We start from the raw sequence: 23,729 nt of genomic DNA, 5'->3' as shown, positions 1-23,729 counted from the left end.
TCACTCTCTCCTCCAGGAGGGTGGAGGCTAAGGGGCTGCCAGAGAGGTTCCTCTGGCCTTGTGGGGAAAGAGGCCGAGAGCCCCAAATCAGGGCCCCGACACGAGTCTCAGCGGGCTGTTAGGGCTCCTCAGGCTTGTGCCCCAAATACCATTCCTTGTCCCTTCACAGAGGCAGACACAGAGCAAACCGGATGAGTAATTAAGGCAGTGACAACAATGTCATCACCTACCCCACACCATGTGGCCAGTATTCTGTGTAAATACGGTAGCCCACTGAATCCTCAGGACAACTCTAGGAAGCAGATCGCACTACGTTTCCCATTTTATAGGTCAGGAGACTGAGACTCAGGGAGGTGAAGTGATCTGCTCAGGTTCTCACAGCTGGAAATGGTGGAGGTGGGATTTACACCCAGGTTTGCCTGGATCTGCATCTAAACACCTAGGTAATACGGTCTCCCCGCCTCTCAGAGGCCCAGCTGGGCTCCCCCAGCCCTGGCATGGGGCCACCCTCCCGGTGGGCACGCCCCAGTACTGCACCTGTAGTTGTGGAACCAGTTGATGACGGTGTTGGTCTTGAGGTTGAGCTGGAAGGAGAGGAGCTCGATGGTCTGCTGGGAGGGGTAGGGCTCCAGCTGGTAGGCCTTCTTCAGCGCCTCCTTCTCCTCAGGCGCCAGCACCACTCGGGGCTTCTTGATCTGCAGGAGGCTCAGGTCCTGGGGCTGCAGGCAGGGGCTGGGGCACTCGGAGCGGGTGGCTGGAGACTCGCTGTCGGAGCCGGTGCTAATGAGGCCGTACCTGCGCTTGAGGTAGGCTGGGGCAGGCGGGGGAGGAAGCACTGAGGGGGGGCTGACCCGAGGCCCAGGCCCCAGGGGCAGCAAGCACGCGGGGGCGGGGGCGAGGGGAGGAGGCGGCTGCAGGCTGGTGCCCCAAACTCAGGGGCCCGCTGCCACTCTCTCATCCTCTTCCCCCTCCTCGCTCTGCTTCCACATCCTCCCGGCCCCTCTGCCGAGAGGCCGGTCTGCTCACACCTGCCTCTAAGTCTGGCCGTTAGCACCCAGGTGTCAAGCATGCAGAGGGCTTAGCGGGGCCCTCCCAGGAAGTGCTCAAAACCGGTGCTACTCAGCGTCCTCTTGACACAAGCGTCACTGAATGTCACTGCAGTCTCGGGGGCCGGGGAAGGACATTAACGTAAACCATCCCCGTAATTGCACGTCGCACCCTCAAATTGTCAAAATGTAGGGGAGAAAACGAAGCCTACTTCAGAATGGAGGATGTACTTTAATCCTCACAGCAATGAGACTTTTATATTTTTCAGATGAAGGCGAATGAGGCACAGAGAGAGGGATTAACTTGCCCAACGTCACACAGCCAGGAAGTGGCAGGCCAAGCTCTCAACTGCAAAGTTGACAGATGCCAACAGCTCGTGTGCCCTTCACAGCCTGGCTTGGCCCTGGGCCCTTGGTGCCCTGGGTGACAACTTTTCAGTTCCTTGTATCTCATCTCCCAACCTTGAGCTTTTTAGAATCCCTTCAGCACAGCATGAGATTGGGTGGGCACGCGGCTGGTGCTCAATGCCAGCTCATGTTTTCAGGGATATAGTGTAAGAATCTGCAATCGCCTGCCTCCACACCCACAAGGGAGGACTCCTGTTTGCTGGACCAATTTTGTGCTTTGTTGTTCAGAATCTGGGTAATAGGCAAAGAGGGATCAGAGAGAGAGAGAGAGAGCGAGAGAGCATTCTGGGGAATATGCAGTTGGGACTGGCAAAGACTTTGAAGCAGCTCTGGGTGTATGGAAGGATGCTGGGAGAGGGGAGGTATTGGGATTTTCACGGGAAATATAGTAAATGTTTTAATTGCTTTCAATTATTCTGGGGGATTGCTATGTTTTGTTTTGTTTTGTTTTGTTTTTGCAGCCCGCACCAGGCTGAGGTGGGATCGGTGGGGCCCTGGGTTTATCTGTGTTACCACTACGTACGGTTCCAAAGGGAAAGCCTGTAGTCACACCCGGAATACCCAGTGCTCACCTTTCTTCTCCAGCTTCTTCATGTCCCTCAGCTTCTCCACATTATGGGGGTCATTGAGCCACAGCTGCATGCGCACAAAGGGCTCCCGTCCCTTCAGGCTCAGCTTGTGCCAGGGTTTGGGCCGGGACAGCAGGTCAGACACGGAGCCCTGCGTCAGTCCCAGGATGCTCTCCCCAAACAGCCGCTGCCCTAGGGACAGGGGAGGGCAACCTGTTACCCCCAGGCTGGGAAGAGTGCTCTCAAGAGACAAGAAAAAGAGGAGAACCCGGGGATGTCTCCACTAACTCAGAAGGAAGGACCATACACACCGGGGAACCCACACCAGGTGTGAATCTGGAGAGGACTTTTCTGTAAAAAGGGGGTTGGGGTTAGGGGACCCGACAGCTACCCACAAAAACGCTTTCATAATTTAGGCCTTCTTTCCTCGTAGGAGCTTCCCTGAACGTGTCTGAAAACTTCATGCATACAAACTAGTATCACCTCATTAGAGAGCAATTTGACAGATTCTATCAAAATTTCAATGTGCATATTCTCTGATCCAGCAACTCCACTGCCTGGGATCTATTCACCAGTTGTACTTGCTCAAAGGCACAAAGATGCACACGGGTGTAGTTTCAAAGGCGGTGGGATACTGGAGATAACCAAGATGCCCATCAATTGGGTAAAAAATGTGGGGCATCCCTGGCCCGAAACAGTCTGCAACAGGGAAAAAGACTGCAGGGGGTCTGATCATTCTAATGTGGAAGGGCGTCCATAAAACAGTGTTCATTTCTAAAAAGCAAATTATAGGGCAGTACGTATATAAATTCGGCTACATAGGGAAAAAAATGAAGAAATAAGGTATACACATATTCTTGCAGGTTTTCAGAAAGTATCAAAGATACAAGAACTGTGGAGGATGATTGGGAGGTTGGGGGAATTTTATTTACTTTTTAGCTCCCCCCCCCCGGACTGTTTGGTATTTTAAAATAATGAACATGTCTTATTTTTATAATAGAAATTGCAGTGAAAAATTTGGGGTCCGTGTGCACCCCTCTGGGAGAGGGGCATGACCTGCACTGGAGACTCAGAGGATTTTGTGATCCAAAGAATGTAAGAGTTCTAGGACAGCTTCTCCCCTGTATCCCCAGAGGGCAAGGGGCTCGGCACTGGGTCAGGATTGTGCCAGAGTCTCACTGTCAACTGTGGGCTGAGGATTTCAGGTCACGTCAGACCTGCCCTCAGCTCCCTTTTGTCCTATTCTAGGGACCCGACCCAGGTCAGAGTCCTGGATGCACCTGCAGGCTGGACTCTGGGCCCTGCGATCTCAGTGAGGACACTCTGCTTAAGGCAAATAAGAGCCAATCAAGGCAGGAGGCAGCATCCTTGATTCCCACCACGCTGTACCTAGATTGTTGTCCGTGAGGACCTCTTTGACTCTCTTGGTGATGGAGTATGTGTCCAGCTCGGGGGACATGGCCACAATCTCCTGGATGCCCCCCGTGGCCTGGCTGCCCGAGTACACCTTCCCCCCCAGCGAGGAGCTGGAGCGTCCCTCCGGCTGCTGGTTCTCCTTGCTGCCCTCCAGTGCCAGGCTCAAGGGCTCCTGGGAGCTCCTCTCCGGCTCCGTGGGGCTAGGGGGTGGGGACGGCGAGGACCTCGGTTCCGTGGGACTGGCTGTGGGCCACAGAGAGACAGAGAAGGCAGTTACTGCCATTTGGAACAGACAAATATGGTTTGGATGGCTTGTTTGTTAGGGCCAAGTGTTGGCAACAGTCCATTTTGCAACCACAATAGTAATATCTTAGGCAGGGACCATCCTGGATGCAAAAACTAGTGAATACAAATTTGATGAAGAGTAGGGTATTTACACGGTCTCTAGGTATTTCTCTTTAAGACACTCATTGATGACAAAGGGAAAAGTAGTTAACTCTTCAGTATAGATACTTGGCAGACATCACCTTAACCAAATGACCAAAGTTAACATCGCCAATCAAAGGACAAATGAACACTGATGCCTCCTGATGCCATGTACTGAGAAGGACACAGCATCAGTTCCATGATATTCCTCCTAAAAGTGCACAAGGAAGCATCGGACAAAGCTGAACTGAGACAGTCTATTGAATGACTGGCTTCAAAATGTCAAAATTGGGAAACAAAGAGAGGCAGAAGAATTGTTCAAATTGAGAGACTAAAGAGACACGACAACTAAATACAAGGAGTCCTGGATCTGATCCTAGACAGGGAGAAACAACATTTTATAAAGGATGGGGTGCCGGGCTGGCTCGGTCGGTAGAGCACGCGACTCTTGATCTTGGGGTTGTGTGTTCAAGCCCCATGTTGGGCATATAATTTACTTTAAAAGATTATGTGAAGGATATTATAGGGACAACCAAAGAAACCTGAATATAGATAGTGGGCTACCTTAACAGTATTGTATCATCGTCACATTTCTTTCTTATTCTTGGGAAAAAACTTTTTGAAGCATTTAGGGGTAAAGGGACATGATGTTGTCAACTAATACCTCAAATGGTCGGGAGAGAAAGCGCACATGTGGCAAAATTAGCGGTTGGTGAGCCTGTGTGTGGGGTACAGAGAGCTTGTTCTATTGTTTCAACTCTTCAGTTAATTAGAAGTTGCTTCGGAAATGAAAAGTTACAAAAAAATAAGTTGGCAACCCCTTTAAGCTCAACCATCAGAGATCAGCAAAATAAAATACGGACATTTCCTGAAGCAATTAAAAATAACGTAATGAGGGGCACCCGGGTGGCTCAGTAGGTTAAGCGTCCGACTCTTGATTTCGGCTCGGGTCATGATCCCACAGTTTGTGGGATCGAGCCCCACATCGAGCTCTGTGCTGGCAGCACAGAGCCTGCTTGGGATCCTCTCTCTCCCTCTCTCTGCCCCTCCCCTGCTTGTGCTCTCTTTCTCTCAAAATAAACAAATAAACATAAAACAACATAATGAAAAGATGTCCACATAAGATGAGTAAGTTCTGGGGATCTAATGTACAGTGTGGTGACTGGTTAACAATCCAGTATTTTATACTCGACACTGCCTATGAAAAGAGGGACTTTACTATTCCCAACGTAACAACAAAATGGTAATTACGTGAGGCGAAGGATGCGGTAACTAGTCTTACTGTGGCAAACATTTTACAATACATAGGCATATCATATCATCACCATATCATCATCATTTAAACTCCCACAATGTTAACATGTCAAGTTTATCTCAACAAAGCTGAAAGGATGTCCACAGTACAATGGCATATTTAAAAAGTGAGTTTATAAGCCACAGTTTTCATTTATCAAAAGATGTTTGTGTGAATATATATTAGAAAAGCCAAGTGGAAGACAGGTTGGGTAGGATGACCTTGCTAAAGCCCAGTCCCTGAATCACTCTCCTCTTATCCATGACAAGCCCCTGGAGGCAGGGACCACAGGTAAGTCGTGGGTGAGTCCTGGAGCCTGGGGAAGAAGGAGGTGTTGGGCAGAAGCCTGTTGAATGAATAAATTTGAGTCAGGACCTCTGCTTATCCCTGCAAGGTGCAAAGTGAAGCCTCCAAGTTCTGAGTGGTGACATCACAGCCCTGTGGGGCTGGCCGCCCGTATCTGGTGTCAGGAGAACACTATTGCTCCCCGCCTCCCCCAAACTGGGGTGATCCTGGTCATCCAGGTGGCAAACGTGATGCTGGAGCTAACACGTTCTCCCCCCCCCCCCCCCCCCATCACTGTCACCATCAGAGAGGCAAAGCTGGTGGGGAAGGGCCAGTCTGGGGAAGCAAGAGAGTTTCAAGAGTCCTTCCCTCGCTGCCACGGGAGAGGGGTTGGGCTCCGCTGGAGGAGAATCTAGGGTCTTTGAAGGCATCTGCCTCTTGGAAAACCTGCATCCCCACCTAAAGGGCCAGCTTTCCAACCAGAGAGGGAGCGGGATGAGGAGACGGAGGGCAACCCAGATGATGAGCCTGAAACCAGCCAGCCTCCAGGCAGAACACTGGCCTCTTCTGACTACTCTGACTTCAAGGACTGCTTCTGACAAAATTACTGGAAGATTCAGAAATCAACTCTATCAGGAGGAACACACTAAATACAAAGCACTGAGAGGTTGGACACGGACAGTCAGGTTGGCTGGGGCTTGAGCAGGGGCTCTGGACAGGAATGTGAGCGGGGCAGAGTGGGGACAGGAGGTGACCACCTGGTCTGTCTGCCCAGGCCTTTCCTGGTTGTCGTACAGAAAGTCCCATGCCCTGGGCAAACGGGACAATTGGTTACGATGAAGAGAGACAGTGAGGGAGAGATGGAAGGAGGGATAGAGTGACAGAGGACACAGAATAGAGTGGGAGAGAGGGACACAGAAAGAAGGCGTGCGGGGAGAGAGACTGGGACAAAGAGACAGTAAGAAAGACAGCAAGAAAAGGGAGAGGGGAGAGAAAAGATGACACGGAGAGACTCGGAGAAAAGTCGGAGACGATGTGGGGAGAACAGGGCTTCCTCAACTGCTAGAGAATTCTGAGAAGCCTCAGACACATGTACCCATGCCCACCACTGTGGGCTTTGCTGAAGGGCTGGTGATTTGAAGCAGGTTTTGTGGCAGGCAGCTGGTGTGAGGGAGGCCATGCTTTGGAACCTGCCTTTGGCAAGCAGCTCACCCTCAGGTCGCCGGGCCAAGGACAAAATGGGGGCCGGAACAGGTTCATACTCAACCCGATGGCTGGACTCTGTGGGACGTTATGGGCAGTGGATACCTCTCCTGCCTCTAGGTTGTGGACAGGCGGTGGCTGTGGGGGCCTTGGTTGGATCGGCCACCCCCTACCATGTCAAGCCAGCAGCTACTGCTCACATCTCTGCTTCCATGAACCTGGGCCCTGGCTTCCTGGTCTGTGGAGGGACAGGGGTGGCCACGCTCACTGGGCCTCACTCTCTTCCCAATCTGTGAATGATCCTCCTAGCTTTTGCTTGTCCTGTTTCCTCCACGAGGAACACCTTTCTTGATTGTCCTTGCCTAATCCTATCCTACACAACAAAGACATTTTTAAAAACCAGAACCATTAGACATAGAGGAAATGCAGATCAAACAGCAATGAGATACCAATTCACACCCGCTGGGATGGCTACAAAGAGGGAGAATAGCAGGTGTTGGTGAGGAGGTGGAGAAATAGGAACCCCTCCCACCACACTGCTGCTGGGACGTGAAATGGTGCAGTCGCTATGGAAAACAGGTTGGAAGCTCCTCAGCGAGTTAAACATAGAATTATCATAAAACCAGGGCACCTGGGTGGCTTAGTTGGTTGCGTGTCCGACTCTTGATTTCAGCTCAGGTCATGATCTCACCATTCATGAGTTCGAGCCCCGCACTGGGCTTTATACTGACAGCATGAAGGCTGCTTGGGATTCTCTTTCCCTCTCTCTCTGCCATGCGTGCATGTGAGTGCACGCTCTCTCTCAAAATAGATAAGCTTTATAAAAAAATAATCATATGGGGCGCCTGGGTGGCTCAGTCGGTTAAGCGCCCGACTTCAGCTCAGGTCATGATCTCACAGTCTGTGGGTTCGAGCCCCACGTCGGGCTCTGGGCTGACAGCTCAGAGCCTGGAGCCTGCTTCAGATTCTGTGTCTCCCTCTCTCTCTGCCCCTCCCCTGCTCATGCTCTGTCTCTCTCTGTCTCAAAAATAAATAAAAACATTAAAAAAAAATCATATGACCCAGCAATTCCACTCTGAGGTATACGGCGAAAGGAATCAGAAACAGGTGTTCAAAAACATGCACATGGGTGTTCATGGCAACATTATTCACAGTAGCCAAAAGGCGGTCTAAAGGAAATATCATTTGGCCATAAAAAGGAATGAAGTACTGACACATGCTACAGCCTGGATGTACCTTGGAAACATATGCTAAGTGAAAGCCGGACACAAAAAGCCACATATTGTACGATTCCACGGATAAGAGGCAAATCCATGTGGACAGGAAGCAGATTCGTGGTTGCAGGGCCTGGGGGAGGGGTGAGTGGGCATGACTGCTTAATGGGCACAGGGTTCTTCTTGGGGGTGATGAGAATGTCCTGGAACTAGGCAGAGGTGGTGGTTGTGTAAAATTGTGAATGTAATAAATGCCACTGAATTATACACTTTAAAAGGGGTTCAAATGGTAAATTTTATGTTATATCAATTTTACCAGAATAAGAAAACTAATTAAAATACAACACAACACAGCACAAGGACGGGAACTCTGCCACAGGTATGGGCTCTGGGGTGGGCACTCTTGTGGACCCTAATGGCTAAATGCCCTGCGTTCTAAGCTTGGCTCTGCCACTACCCAGCGGGTGACCTTGGGCAAATCACTGTCCTACTCAGACCCTCCATTTCTTCTTCTGGAAAGTAGGACTGACAAACAGTCCCTCCAGTCAAGACTGACGTGAGGATTACAGATGAAAGTACCAGGTGCTCAGCCGTGTGTGTGACAAACGGCAGCGGTCATTAGAACTGTTGGAGTGCTTCTTAAAACAGCCTGGTGGGGCAGGCATTTTCAATTAAAATTTTAATTATAAAATATTTCAAAGTCTAGAAATATACAAAAAAGAAAATGTAAATCCTCCTTCCCTTCCCTGGGTCCATGACCCAAATAGATGTTAACACTCTGTTATTTGCTTCAAATTTCCCTCTTTTTATTTAAAAAAAAAATTTTTAATGTTTATTTTTGAAAGAGAGAGATAGACAGCGAGCAGGGGAGGGGCAGAGAGAGAGGGAGACCGAATCCCAAGCAGGCTGTGTGCCGTCAGCACAGAGTCTGGGGCTTGAACCCATGAACCCTGAGATCATGACCTGAGTCGAAACCAAGAGTCTAATGCTTAACCAACTGAGCCACCCATGCGCCCCTCTCCCCAACTTTTTTTATGCTTATTTTTGAGGGGGCAGGAGGGGCAGAGAGAGAGAGGGAGACACAGAATCTGGAGCAGGCTCCAGGCTCTGAACTTTCAGCACAGAGCCTGATGTGGGGCTCGAACCCATGAACCGTGAGATCATGACCTGAGCTGAAGTCGGACACTTAACCGACTGAGCCACCCAGGCTCCCCTCCCTGTTTGTTTTAAAGACAAAGAGCAAGCAACAGGTATGCCTGGGTGGCTCAGTTGGTTGAGCATCCTGAGTCTTGATTTTGGTTCAGGTCATGATCCCAGGGTCATGGGATTGAGCCCTGCATTGGACTCCGCGTTGAGTATGGAGCCTGCTTAAGATTCTCTCTCTCTCCCTTTTGGCCTTCTCCACCACTTGTGCTCTCTCTCTCTCTGGAAAAAAAAAAAAAAAAGTAACAGAGCCAGCCAGAGCCCTCCCCTCCCGATCTCCTCCTGGTCCCCTTCCCTGTGGAACCCCTCTTCCCAGGCTGGTGAGTGGTGACTCTTTTTGACATTAAAAAATTTTTTTTAAAGGTTTACTCATTTTAATAGAGAGTGAGAGAGAGATTGCATGTGCCAATTGGAGAGGGGCAGAGAGAGAGGGAGAGAGAATCTCAAGCAGGCTCTGCTATCAGTGTGCAGCCCAATGCGGGGCTCAGTCCCACAAACCAAGAGATCATGACCTGAGCCAAAATCAAGAGTCAGACGCTTAACCGACTGAGCCACTCAGGTGCCCCAACATTTTGTTTAAGCAAGCTCTACACCCAGCATGGGGCTTGAACTCATGACCCTGAGATCGAGAGTCACCTGTTCTACCGACTCAGTCAGCCAGGTGCCCCTCTTTTTGATATTTTAATCGATAGGCTTGTAGCCAATGCTCCAACAATGTGCGGTCTTGTCTTGTGGACACGAACTTCTAAAATAAACACCATCTCCTGGGATGATTTTGTTGCCTGGTGTTATGGTAGCATTCTTGTTGATCCCTGCACTTCACCAGGACTGACTGACCTGCCCACTGCTCATCATGGCAGAGGGAGCCTAGACTTCCTAGAGTCCCTCCCCTGACTCCATCCTTCCATTTCTAGCTCTATGACTTTGGGCAACTCTCTGAGCCTCAGTTTCCTCACTCAGGCAACGTTCAGACTCCAGCTTGCCTGTGCATCATTAATGGATGGATAACAGCCCAAATGTCTGTGCTAAGGATTCTGAGGCTGAATGCTGGGTCGCTTGGAAAAAGAGATCAGTCAGTGATTCTGGTCAGGGGATGGGAGGGCAGCTCTGCATCCAAAGAAGATTTTCTCCGCTTGCTGTAGGCACCTAGGCGCCACCTAGAGTTTAAAGCCACCGGCAGACGTCATCCCTCTGGTTGAAGGAAGGACGAAAAGCAGGGAGACCATCTAGGGGCACACTGGCAGCAGCCCACGAGAGGGTCCCGACCACACTCACCCTGAGAGGCGCTGGGCTGCTGGCTGATGGCCTGGCCGAGCTGGTCTGAGAGCCACAGCTGCATGCGGATGAAGGGCTCTCGCCCCTTCTGTGTCAGCTTGCTCCACGGCTTCGGCCGGGACAGCATGTCGCTCACACTGCCCTGTGACAGGCCCAGCACCTGGGGATGGGCGGAGCAGGAAGTGTAGGAAGGCAGGCCCCTGGGACCCCGGCCATCCCCTCCCTCCCTCTCTGCAGGACACTTGGCCCACTGTTCACTCTGATTCCCTGGGAGGCCAGGGCTGCCTTGATTTGTTCTTCATTTCCCAGGTGCCTGCTGTGTGCCTGTGCTGTGCCCACCCCCCCCCCACCACTATCGGCAGTGCCCATCCAGATATCCCTACGTGTAAGAATCTTTCTTGATTTTAAGCCCCCTCAAAAGCCCCCTCCTCTAGGAAGAGTGTCTTCCCTTGACGTCATTCCTCCTCCTCTCAACTCACCGGACTCTTGACCTGCTCCTCTGCCAAGGGCAGAAGTGATGTTCAAAACTACTTAACCACTGGTATTGCAGGGGAACCCTGGCTGGGCTGAGCCTTAACCCTTTAGTGGCTGGACCACTGGGAGGAACGGAGGGTTCTGGAGGAGGAGAGGTAAGTAGCTACTCCTAACCAGAGGGAAGCATTTCGCTGCTTTAACAACCATAGAACTGAATGTCAGCCCAGCCCTCCCTTCCCACAGGGCCCAGGGACGAGTGGATGCAGGAAAAAGGGTTGGGGGTCATGCAGACCTGGGTTTGAATTCTGCTTTTGCCTTGTTCCTGTTCATGCACACAACCTGTCTTTTCAAGACCATGAACACTGGGGGCTGGGTCCTCCGGTGGTCCACCCGCCCCAGGTCCCGTGGGCCCCACTATCTTCACCTTCTCCCCAAAGATCCTCTGGCAGATTCCATTCTTGGCCAGCTTCTCCTTGACCTGGCGCGTCAGCTCCAGTGTATCCACCTCCCGGTACATGTAAAGCTCGTACTGCTCGGGGGTCAGGGGCGGCACGGTAGGCTTCAGTGTGCGGGGCACGTACGCTGGGTAGTAGGCCAGCCGCCCACCGCTGCCCACCTCGGGGACGCCACCTTCGGCCTTCAGCTCGCCCACTCTGGGAGGCTCATCCTCGCCCCCCGCCGCTTCGTCCTCGGGGGCCGTGGGGGCCTCGTCCCCACGGGGCCAGGCCCGCCCGTTGGGCTGTCCGGAGTAGCCGGAAGAGGAGGAGGAGAGGGAGGGTGAGACAGAGGTGTAGGGGCGGCTGAGCAGGCCACGGTCCGAGGCCCAGTGGTGGTCGAAGTAGCCGGCGTCGCCAATCTCCGACTTCACCTTCCGGATGATGCTCTGCACGAAGGCAGCAGGGGACAAGACCGTGAGGGAGGTCTGTGTGGCGCTGCTGCTGGTTCCCCCGCCGCCACCACCACCGCTGCTGTCCTCCTGCTTGACATAGGTCGGAGCCCCATTCTGGCTCGCAGTGGCCAGCGAGGGCCGCTCTGGGGGCGAGGGAGGCACCGAGCGGCCCCGGGGGCCGGCCTCCATCTCCAGCAGGGCCTGCTGTTGCGCCTGCATCTCGCGGCGCGCTTGCTCCAGAATGTTCTTGATGGCATCTTCCGAGGTGCTGGCGGGGGCTGTGCCGTTGGTGATGCCCAGTGGGGCCGTGGAGTTCTTGGACTCACCTGTGGGGAGGAGGACAGGGTGGCCAGAGGCCCACGGTCAGGGGCATGGTTTCAAGGGCAAAGATGTTCACGGCATCTGTGTAAGTATACTTTGGAGATACTGTGGAGATACTGCAATAAAACCAGTCAAATGAATTTTTTGGTTTCCGAGTGTATACAAAAATTATGTTTATGCTGCACCGTAGTCTATTTGGTGTGCAACAGCATTATGCCTCAGAAAAACCCCAATGTACATACCTTAACTAAAAAATACTTCATCACTCAAAAATGCCAACCATCACCTGAGCTTTCAGGAAGCCCTAATCTCTGACCACAGATTATCATAACAAATAGAGTAATAATGAAAGCATTGGAAATACTGAGAGAATTGCCCAAATGTCACACAGAGACACCGAGTGAGTAAATGCTGGAACAATGCTGCCGACAGACTTGCTTGACACAGGGTTGCCACAAACCTTTAGTTTAAACCAAGAGCAACATCTATAAAGCACAACGAAATGCACTCAAAAGAGGTATGCCTGTGTTTATGCCAGCAAAACGTTGGCAGCAACCTCTGTGTCCAACAATCGGGGGTTGGATAAATTATGGTCCGTCCGTATGGCAGAATATTAGACAGCCATCACAAACCAGGTAGACAGAGATTTTAGCCTATGTAGAGAAAGTGCTCATGGGGAAAATGTAACGTAAAAAAAGACCTGTCTTTTAAATGTGCTAAGATCCATCTATGCAAATGTCAAAGACAAGAAAAACACTACAGCACACAAAATAAGCCGCTTCACTTATTCTAATAGCAAAATAATGGCATGAGCCCAAATTCTCACGGAGAACAGAAAGGATAATGAATAGTGACATGGTCACACAAACAGAATGCTATCCAGTGGTGGCTGCCCAACATTGTGAATATGCTAAATGCCATGGAATTGTTCACTTTAAAACGGTTAGTAAATTTTGCCTCAATTAAAATAAAAGAGTACTGCATGCCTGTTGCAGAGAGTTAAGAAAGCAAAACTTAAGATGAAAAGAAAAATCCCCTTGATCTCTCTCTCAAAGGCAACCACATGAAATCTCCTCACGTATTGCCTTTGGGCTGCTTTCTAACTTCATACATGGGGCGATCATACTTGATGTGGGGGTGTAGCCCGGTTTGCCCCCACCCAGTATCAACATGAGTATTTTGTCTTATGATTAGAAGTTCTATCTTTCATGGCTGCCTATGCCACGTGAAGGTATAGTCTCTGCTTTATTTACCTGATCCCCCACTGCTGGACAGTTAGGTTGTTTCTAGTTTGTCACTGCTGTGAGCAACGATAAAGGAATAGCTTGTATATAAATCTTTGTCCCCATCCTGGATATTTCCCTCAATTCCCAGAGTAGAACTCTCAAGTTAGCAGTGAGCCATATTTGTCTCCTCCCTGGGGGGCTGTTGCTTTCACTCTTGTCAGGGGCATGGGGCAACAACCCAGGCACTTTTTCCCTTGCCCTCTCCTCACAGACCCTGCATGGAACGCCCCTGGCTGGCCCACTCTGCAGTGATGTTGCCTTTTTAATCTCCGTGCTCTCTTGTGTGTTGTTTCTGACCCTTCCACCCCCATGGGAGAGCACTGTACAGGGAGCCAGGAGACCTGGGTTCTCCCTTGGCCTCTGTGTAACTGTGAGTATATCTCTCCCTCTCTGGTCTCAGCTGTCCTGTTGTTTAATGGAAGAGTTCTATTAGTCTTTTTCTCATGGTTCTTTTCACTCCACTAGTGTGTCTCGTTCACAGCTGTAACCTGTTTCCAGTATGCAGTACGTGCTTAACCAATGTTTACTGAATGACTGCCTCTCTTGCTCCAGGAGCCGATCAAGAAGAAAGAAACTAAGGTGTACATAGATGGGCCTCAGTGGATTATTTGGATGGGGCAGTGTAGGCTCCTAGCAGGGTAAGCATCCTCTGCCCCTCCCAGGGACCAGGCAGGGGGAGGGCCCTTGGCTCTCCAGCAGCAGAGGCTTGGGAATCGAGACACTTGCTCTGAGGTGCCACCAGGGGGCAGCAGACACCACAAAGCGGGAGCACGGAAGCCAGCATCAGGTTCAAAGTCCGCTACAGTCTACACTGTGCTGTGCTACACAGTGCTGGGTGCAGGGATGCAAGTTGGTCCCTGGCTGCAAAAAACCCTCAGACTGATAGGAAGTACAGACATATCAGCAGAGGCATGTGTAACATGAACAAATGCAACAAGAGAGAGAAAAATAATGACGATGTTAACTATGATGATGGCTAGATCTTCAGGGGCACCTTCGACATGCCAGGCCCTCAGGCTGAGTGCTTGCCAGTCCTATTCTCACACAGGATCCTCACACAACAATAGGAAAGGAGTACTAATACTGTGCCTATTTTAAATGTAAGACAATGGAGGCACAGAGAGGCTAAGTAACTTTTCCAAGGTCACACAGCTAATAAACAGCAGAGCCAAAATTTGCAGCCAGGCCACTCTGGCTCCACTGCACCAAGCAATATAGGTGATTGTAGGGGGTCCAAGGAGGATCAGTATCCATTCCATCCGGATTGAGGTGGGGGGTTTCCTGGATGAGGTGACTTCTGAATTGGATTGTGAATTGGCCAGGGGTGAGGATGGCATTAGGGGCATAGGGAATAGCATGAGAATGGACATGGCTATAAGCATTTCATTCGAGAAGGATTGGGGGTTGGGAGGAGTCAAGACCATAAGGCCTGGAGGCCTTGTTGAGGAGCTGGGGTTTTTTAATTAAAAAATAAAATTTTATTTTATAGAGAGAGTGCAAGCAAGTAGGGGAGAAGGGGAGAGGGAGAGAGAGAGAGAATCTCAAGCAGGCTCCACACGCAGTGCGAGCCCACCCAGGGACATGGGGCTCAATCCCACGACTCTGGGATCACGACCTGAGCTGCAACCAAGAACTGGAGGCTCAATCAACTGAGCCACCCAGGCACCCTGAGGATCTGGGATTTTTATCTTGAGGGCAATGGGGAGGAGCTGTGGAAGTGACATGACCCTGTGTACGCTCCAGAAAGATCTCTCTGGCCTCTGGGTGGAGAATGGGCTGCAGTGGGACCTAGAATATCACTGGCAAGACCAGTGAAGAGGCTAATGAAACAGTCCCAGCAAGTGATGATGGTGGCAGTCCAGGACAGCCTCTCACCCCGCCTGGTTGTTGGGCACCATCTTCGACAGGTTCCCAGTCCTGAGCTGGTGGGTTCGGGGAGGGGGAGGAGGGTGGGTGCAGAGAGTGAGTTCTGTCTCAGACACACTGACTCTTCGATGTCAGTGCGGGACCCTGGTGGACATTCCCAGCCAGCAGCTGGCTTATGGCTCCATAACTCTCGAGAGAGGTGTGGCCCGGAGATGGGATGTTTTGGCTGTTGTTGGAACTTCCAGGAGTGGACCAACTCACCTAAGAAACATCAGACTAAAGTCAGAGGGCCTGGGGGGCACCCTGCGTTTGAGGGGCTGATGGAGAATGTACACTCTGGTAGGCTAAATGAGGGTCTCCCAGAGGCACTCACGTCCCAGTCCCTGGGACCCGAACCGTGACTTCACACAGCAAAGGGGACTTTGCAAATGTGATTAAGTTAGGGGTCTTGAGATCCTGGGTTCTGTGGGTGGGCCCCACATCACCACAAGGGTGCTTGTGAGAGGAAGTAGGAGGATCAGAGACAGAGAGGAAGATGCTATGATGCTGGGTTTGAGGATGCAGGAGGGGCCGTGAAGCAAGGAATGTGGGTGCCTCCAGAAGCTCGAGAAGGTAAGGAAATGGATTCTCCCTGGAGCCTCTAGAGGGAACACAGCCCTGCTGACACCTTGACTCTAGCCCAGTGAGGCTGACTGTGGCCTTTGGGACTGTGAGAGAATAAACTGTGTTGTTTTTAGCCACTGAGTCTGTGGCCGAACAGTAGCACGAGGAGGCTAATATAGGGCCCTGCGAAAGTGTAGAAGGTGCAGTCTGGGAGGTAGGAGGAAGGCAGGAAAACAGGGTCTCCTTGGGAACTAGAAAGTGGAGGAGGTGCAGGAAGGAGGGTGAGGCTTAGAGCGTTGTTCTGGACAAGCTCCTGTGTGATCACTGGTCACTGTGTCTCCTCAAAGTTGAGGACATCCGGACAATCCAGACCAGTGCTGCAGCAGTCACTGGGTGCCTCCTACGGCGTCTCACTTGTCACCTTACAATGTGGCCAGTGAGGCTGAAGAACTGAAGCTGTAGTTTTATTTAACTTTAAACAATTTGAATGGATATAGTCACACATGGCTGGTGGCTGCCGTGCCAACCGGACCTGGTGCTTTCCAGGCCCAGACCTTGCTTGGTGCAGGTTGGCTGGCAAAGCAGTTCTGACCTGCTCGGAATCCCCGCTGTGGTGGATGAAGGTGGACCAGGCCTTACCTCCTGCTCTGGGCAGTCCCTGGAGGCCTCAGGCCTCACCTGCTGTGGTCACACTCACCCCCTTTCTGGGACTCGATCTCTTTCTTGGCCTGTTCCAGGATGCTCTTGATGGCGTCATCTGAGCCTGTCTCTGGTGTGCGGATTCTTGGGGTGATACTGCCTGGGGGAGGCAAGGGGGCATCTGTCAGGGGGACCTGCATGTTGGGGGTCAGTCCCTGGAGCTGGGCAGGGTGAAGGGTTGGTCCCCTCCTCCCTCGAGGGCTCCAGGGCCAGGGCTGGGAGAAGGAAGGCCAGACCTTGAGTGCGTGTGGCAAGACCGCTGTTTAGCCAGTCTGTGTAACAAACCGGATCTACAAATGATTCTGACTTGAAATAGTATTAGTATTAATATTAATAATAATATGATAACAATGATGGCTGCCACCACCATAGCTAACAGTTCTCAAACAGTTACTATGTTCCAGGTGCTGTACTAAGTAGCTTATACTCATTTAACCCTCATAGGAAGCTGGCAGATGGGGACAGATGGGGATACTGAGGCATGTCACTCAGTGGGTGAATGGCAGAGCTGGAACTCAAAACTCAGGTGCTTATGAGGTCAAAGCCTGGACCATTCACACGGATTACCCTAAAAATCAAGTCTGGCAAGGTTGGCAGGAACCCAGGCCATCTCATGGATGGGTGAACTGAGGCTTGGAGGTCTTCAGGAAATACCTGCCAGGGCAGCTCCTGGGCCCAGCCTTTTCCCCACAATGATCAGCCTGAGCTGTCCCATTAGGCCCATGTGGGGAGCAAGAGGTAGCCAAAGGCCCCAGGAAGGAGGGACGAGGATACATTTCGTTATTTTATAAAGGGGGAGGCTGAGGCACAGAGAGGCAAAGTCATTTGCCCCAGGTGACAAAGCTGGGAGGTGGCAGAACTAGGCTATGACCCCAGAGCCTGTGTTCTCAGCCCCCAGCCAGCCTTTTGCCCTGGGCTTGGCTGGGGAGGCTGGGCCCGAGCCCCTCACCTCGGGATGGGCCCTCACCTCGCTGCCGCACCTGGATGGTCCTCAGAGCCAGCACGTTCTGCTCATCCGACAGGAACTGCTTCATCTTGATGAAGGGCTCCTTGCCCTTCACTGTGAGCTTGCGCCAGGGCTTGGGCCGGGCCAGGATCTCGCTGACCGAGCCCTGTGACAGCCCCAGCACATAGTGGCCAAACACCCGCTGCCCGATGTTGTGTTTGAGCAGCTGCTCCTTCACCTGGAATGCAATCTCCGCCGTGTCCAGCTGCTCCTCCTCGGTTCCGGCCCCTGCCCCAGCTGTGCTGCCCCCACCCCCATCTACAGGCTCGGGGGCCCCGGGTGGCTCAGGGCCAGGAGCTGGGGTGGCAGGGGCCGTGGGCGGCTTGGTGCCATAGAAGGCTGGGGGGAACACCAGCAGGCCACCCGCCTCCCCCTTGAAGGTGGCCGGGGGCATCATATGTTTGGACAGCAGTGTGTCCCCTGCCAGTCTGTCCCCAGAAGCCAGGCTGGGGAAGGGGGACAATGAGAAAGTCCTTGGGCCATCGGGGCCCAGGCCAGGGCCCAGCAGGGGCTGCCCAGGGCTGGGGGACAGGGGGTCTTCAGGCCCTGGCGGTGGCGGGAGCTGTGGAGGCGATGGGTAGGACTGCTCTGTGCCCAGGGAGTCCTTGATGGAATCATCCTCTGAAGGATCCTCCTCTAGAATGCCAAGAGAGACAGATGGAGGAAAAGAGGAGAGACAGAGAGAAAGACAGAAGCAGACAGTGATGGGGGTGGGGAGAGAGAGAGAGAGAGAAAGAGAGAGGGACAGAGAGAGAGAGGAAGAGAGACAAGGAAAGAAATCATGAAGTGACACCCAGAGAGTGACACCAGAGAAACAGAGATAGGGAAACAGACAGAAATAAGAGAGATGCGCAGGGGAGACATGGAGAGAGGCAGCGAGGCAGAGCCAGCGTGAAAGGCAGAAAGAGACAGAAAGGCACAGAGACAGAGATAGAAAGTGGGAGGCAGAGAGACAGTGTAAGACAGAAAGACACACACATGAGGGAGAAATTCAGGGGGAGGACGAGGGGAGAGAGGGCAGCAGGGTAGGGGAGAGAAGTGTTATAGGCATCCAGCAGTACTAAAAGCTACCCTTCTGATTCTGAAATCCCTACCTGTGCAGGCCTGGCCCACATTCCAGTTCTGGGCAGCCACCCCCACCCCGTCAAGAACACTCATTGAGCACTTGTTACGTGCTAGCACCTGGCCCCGAGGTGGGGAGTTCAGATCAATGCCCACCTCAGCAGGATGCCCGTTCCTGGTGCCTGCCTTCCAGCCCTCCTCGTCCTAGGCATCTTATGTGTTTGCACTCCCCGTGTGAACAGCACCCACAAAGTGGATCCATTATTGACCCCATTTTATAGATGAGGAAACAGAGGCAGCACAGAGAGTCTTGGCCGGGGCCACATGGCGACAAAGTCATGGAGCCACTGTGTGGGGAGAAGAGCTGAGGAGGTGATCTGGGGAGACAGCAATGTCTACAGGCCATTCCCAGCAGCCTGCTGTGGGGGGTGCAATGTGAATGCCCTCCTTGTGCCCTGTGACCTCTTCCTGCTGCTCACCAAGGATCGGGGATGAGTTGGAGCCTTTTGGAGGGCCTTGGGAGGGCCTGGGTGAGCTGTGTGAGGAAGGCAAGTGTGGACACTGTGCGGGACACTGCCAGCTGGCTTGGCCATGGAGAGCACCCAGCTCAGCACCAGGCACACAGCGGGTGCTCGATCAATGTGCACCCTTTTCTCCATCACTCTCCTGCTTGCATGGGAGGCAGTGGAGAAGGCCAGAGGCCCACAAACAGCCCCCACCCCGGCCCCTTGGCCCCAAGAGCATCCTGCCTCCCCTACCAGGGCTGGTCAGAAGACCAGGCTTTTCCAGAAGGAATTTCTGCGTGGGGAAGAAGGCCTCCTTTGCCATGAGCAACGAGTCTTCGGGCTTGGACATGCCCTGAGGAGACAAGAAGCTGGGCTGAGAGGGCATGGTGGGCAGACGGCTCTCAAGGTCAGCTTGCAACGCAGGGACAGTGGCGGGAACACTCACCTGCGGGAGGCTGCAGGTGCTAGAGGCCAGCTTCATGGCTTTCAGGATGCTGCCAGAGAAAGTGGAGAGAGTCCAAGGCCAGCCACATTCCCCGGGCTTCGGGAGAGGTCTTGAGAGATACTTCCTCTAGCTCATCTTCCCCGACTGAGAACAACTGCCCCACCCCGTGGACCCTACATAACACTGGACTCAGGGCAACGACAGGCCTTGAGTAGCAGGCCTGTGAACCGGTTCCATCGGTACCTGGAGGGGTGTTGCATTAACCCACTCCCACACTCGAGGGTCCCAGCCAACCTGATTACAAGGCACTGATCACAGCACTGACCACAAGGCTACCCTGCGTGCTCTCCAATAGGTGGCTCTTGATGGCAAAGGGCCATGCATGGTTAGGTTTTGATACCCAAGGTGCCATGGAGAGGAGACAAGGGCATCACAAAATGGGATGTGGTGGGAGGAGGAAGATCATGCACTTTGCCAAGGGCCCCGCACTGCCAAGGAAGAGGGCTGGGGGTTCTGTGGAGCCCTCCTCTGCTGAGTACCTCAGCTCTGTTTTAATTTCTTCATAGTCAGACTGTGCCTGGAGCTTCTCTTCCAGCTTCTAGAGGAGAAAATAAAGATGGTTCAAGGCTGGTCCGCGTCGTTCTGTCTGGGGATGCCCTGCCTAGATCCTGTCTGCACACCTCCTCTCCCAAGGGCTACCTCTATGGCTTCAGACTTGGCCGTGAGCTGCCGCTCCAGGTCCGCAATCTGGTTGGCAGAGGTCTCCTCCAGTTCCTGCAGAGAATTCTGGAGGTGCTGCACATCCTTCAGCAGCCGCAGGATCTCCCGATCCTTGGAGGCCAGGGCAGCCTCAAGCCGGGGGCCTGAGCACAGCGCGAAGTTCACCTTATCCTGAGGACAGAGTGGGGCTTTGAGGGGCTGGGAGGTGTGGGGCAGGGGGCTGCAGGGCTCCACCCCTGAATCCCAAACAGAATGGGAAATCCATCTATGGCATGGCCCCCACGCCGCGCACCCCAGAGTGACTCAGCTCCTCCTTACAGGCTCTGGCTTTCCTCTTCTTACCTCTGAGCCTTTGCTCAGGCCGGTCCTACCAGCCTGGATGATTTCCCTCTATTATTCAAACTGAGGGGGAATGGGCAGAGGAGGTTTTCTGGAGAAAGATGGGTCCAAACTGTGATGAAGTTTAAGAACAAGTTAGTGATTTGGAAAATCGCTTGGCAGCATTCACCAAGGGCAGACGTGTTTCTGCTTGGTATGTGTAGGGAAAAGCAGCTATCTATGCACCAAGATACACATGTGAACACCAAGATGAATATTCATAGCAATTCTCTCTGTAACAGCCCCAAATTGGGCTCCAAATGCCTCCAAGTGCCCTCCAACCAGAGAATGGATGAACAGGTTGTGGTACATCCACACAACGGAACACTATACAGCATTGAAAATGGATAATCTACAACTACTAACACCGGCATGAATCACTCTCTCGGATATACTATGAAGTGAAAGAAGCTAGACACAAAAGTGTGTGTGTGTGTGTGTGTGTGTGTGTGTGTGTGTGTGTGTGTTCCAATTAAGATCAGGTAATGAAAACAGGCACACCCCAGCTGTGCTGTTATAAGTCAGGAGAGTGGTTCCCCTTGGGGAGTAGCCCCCGAATGGGAACACAGGAGGGCATTATGCTGGGTGTTGGGGATATTCTACTTATTGAACTGGTTGCTGGTTACAGTATCTCTGAAAAACTCAGCATGCTATACACTTATGATAAGCTGATAAGCACATTTTTTCTTATATATATTATACTTCAGAACACATTTGTTAAAAAGGAACGAAAAAAAAAGGGCAATACCCAGTGAGGAAGTGGTAGGGATTGGGTATTCCCAGCAGAGGTGACCTCACAGATAAAGGTTTAGGTTTCTACACTGGGCACAGTTCCTATCCCAGCGAGATGTTTCCCCTCCATTCCAGGCAGACCCTCAGGGTTAGATGTGAGACCTTGCAGCTACTGCCCTCAGCCCCAAGCCCCATGGCTCCTCCAGATTTTAGGAAATGGCCCCTTTGTCCTGGAAAAAGACAAAGGAGGTTGATGTTTGGGAGGGCCTGAAGTCGGGCTGGTCCTGAGCTCAGTTACAAATGAATCTAAGAAGCGTTAGAGAAAACAAAACAAAACAAAACAAAACAGAAAACACAACCTACCACTACCAATACTGGCTATTCTTCCAGGGAGATAAATGCCAATTAAAACAGGAAGCGGATGCCATTAACACATTAAATTAATTAGCATCGAGCGCCACTGTTGTGCTCAGAAAAACTCACCCTCCAAACCGGCAAAATTCCCTATGGCTGATTAGCACAGGCATTTGCTGGGTTCCACGGGGGTTAATTAAGAACCACTGGCAAATTCGTTCTGAGGTGTCCTCATGAGCTCTCTTGCCTTCAGCCTCTCTTGTGCTCACTCTTTGCATTGTACAGATATACAGGCACATTGCCATTTACACACTGCCTCCTGGGACACAGACACAGGGGGACACACCTACAGACATAGCACACACTGACACAAGGACCTGCTGGAGTCCTCCTGCTGACATGCAGACACACAGAAATACCCAGGTATTAAAGAGATATACTCAGATGGACATGCCACTGTGACACACAGAGACACGTATGTGCTCAGAGATCACATGAGCCATGGGCAAAAACACCTCAGACACACCCCAAACCTACTACTACTACTACGAATAGTATCATCAAATATCCACTGAGCAGAGACTATAGGGTAAGCCCTGTTTTAGGTACTTTACGTGTAATCCTCCCAATAGCTCTACAAGGCAGGTCCAGGTCTTACTTGTACAGATGAGGAAACCGAGGCACAGTTAGATTAAGGATACAGTTATTTGCCCAAAGGCCACCAACAGACACACACATTCATAGTAACACATGTTCATGGAGACATATTCCAATCTTTAAACAGAAAGACAGACACAGGCACACCGGTCTATGTACCAGGGTGTCGGCTGAAGTGAAAACCATGCTGGCCATTTCAGGTTCATGGGTGGAGACTGCAAATCACCCTGGAGCAGACCGTTATTATGTAAGGAATTGGGAATCTAGTCCCTTGGTATGCAGAGATCTGGAAAGAAGGTGGACCAGCTTACAGAAGAAACCCGAGGCTTTCTGGGAGAGGAGCAATGGAGATTCTTTTTTTTTTTTTTTTAATGTAGGCTCCATGCCCAACATAGGGCTTGAACTCACTACCCTGAGATCAAGAGCTGCTCTACTGACTGAGCCAGCCAGGTGTCTTGAAATGGAGACCTTAACACACGACAGAAGGGTAGGTTGGGGTGGCTCTGAATGATATCTCTATGACTCCAGGACCCCAGAGGGGCACCAACCAGGAGGAAAGAAAAAGATGCACTAACTAAGCAGGCTTAACACAGGAACCTCAAGGTTGACGACTAAAGACTGGTTCTTTGTAGCACGTGGCTGTCTGGGAAGCCCTACTGGAATCATGTTTTCGGAACTAAGGGCTGACGCGAATGTCAGTCTCCCATCTCAGTTAAGCGGTCCCACTGCGGTCTGGCAGGAATTGAGAACCAGTGGTCAATGGCGACACCTGGTGGCAACCGCCAAACCGCACCGCCACTCTACAGCTCCAATTACCTCCCTCCCACCCATTCTTGCCAGGCATCTGTCAATAGAAATGGTCCTCTTTGGCCTGAGTAAGTTGCTGGCATTTTTGGACAATTTGGAGTAAAGAACGGCCTCCAAAGGAGGATGCTGGACTTCCTATTAATCACATATGGAAGCCTGAGCTTGAAGAGAGCTCTGGCTGTAATTTGACCGTCGGCTGGTAAAGCAAGTCATAGTAATTATAGTAAACTATGCATTGACCTGGGCAATGCTATGCCCACTGTATCCACATACAGTCATGTGCATAATTTCACACAGATGCACATGACTGACTCACAAGACGTCATCCACATATTCATACTCACCAACACGGCGTTTCCCAACCTTTCCCTCTGACTCTCCCACCATCCTTACCCCACTGGGTCCCTGGGGGGAGCAGCAGGCCAGGCGGATAGAGCTGTTGACTGAGGCGAGTTGTTCTCGAAGACTTTCTACCTCCCGCTGGGCAGCCTCAGCTCGCTGGGGGTGGGGGGGGGGGGGAGAGAATTGGGGCAAGCGCAGTTAAGAGGTGAACAGGGCCATACTGGATCCCACCATGGCCCTCTG

At 51.9% G+C, this 23,729-nt stretch overlaps 1 protein-coding gene across 7 annotated transcripts in view; it reads right to left on the bottom strand.

Moving 5' to 3' along the window:
- CUX2 (cut like homeobox 2) overlaps positions 1-23,729 on the bottom strand; it is a 283,380-nt gene that overhangs the window by 6,213 nt on the left and 253,438 nt on the right. For 5 of the 7 annotated variants that reach the window (XM_086681681.1, XM_086681683.1, XM_086681677.1 and 2 more), the window contains 12 exons: positions 23,538-23,642; positions 20,196-20,387; positions 20,036-20,094; positions 19,497-19,545; positions 19,304-19,424; positions 17,445-18,119; positions 16,476-16,577; positions 11,238-12,028; positions 10,340-10,499; positions 3,413-3,682; positions 2,027-2,215; positions 538-811 (listed from right to left, as the gene is read on the bottom strand). In XM_086681681.1, the coding sequence (XP_086537807.1) occupies positions 538-811; positions 2,027-2,215; positions 3,413-3,682; positions 10,340-10,499; positions 11,238-12,028; positions 16,476-16,577; positions 17,445-18,119; positions 19,304-19,424; positions 19,497-19,545; positions 20,036-20,094; positions 20,196-20,387; positions 23,538-23,642 (2,987 nt within the window). The remainder of the gene's footprint in view (positions 1-537; positions 812-2,026; positions 2,216-3,412; positions 3,683-10,339; positions 10,500-11,237; positions 12,029-16,475; positions 16,578-17,444; positions 18,120-19,303; positions 19,425-19,496; positions 19,546-20,035; positions 20,095-20,195; positions 20,388-23,537; positions 23,643-23,729) is intronic. The other 2 variants (XM_086681678.1, XM_086681682.1) reach the window with 2 other exon arrangements.

The sequence above is a fragment of the Puma concolor genome, chromosome D3, assembly GCF_028749965.1.
Source record: "Puma concolor isolate L17-30 chromosome D3, mPumCon1.1.hap2, whole genome shotgun sequence".
NCBI lineage: Eukaryota > Metazoa > Chordata > Mammalia > Carnivora > Felidae > Puma > Puma concolor.
Note: the sequence above shows the minus strand (reverse complement) of the source record. Positions and strands in the feature narration are given on the sequence as shown.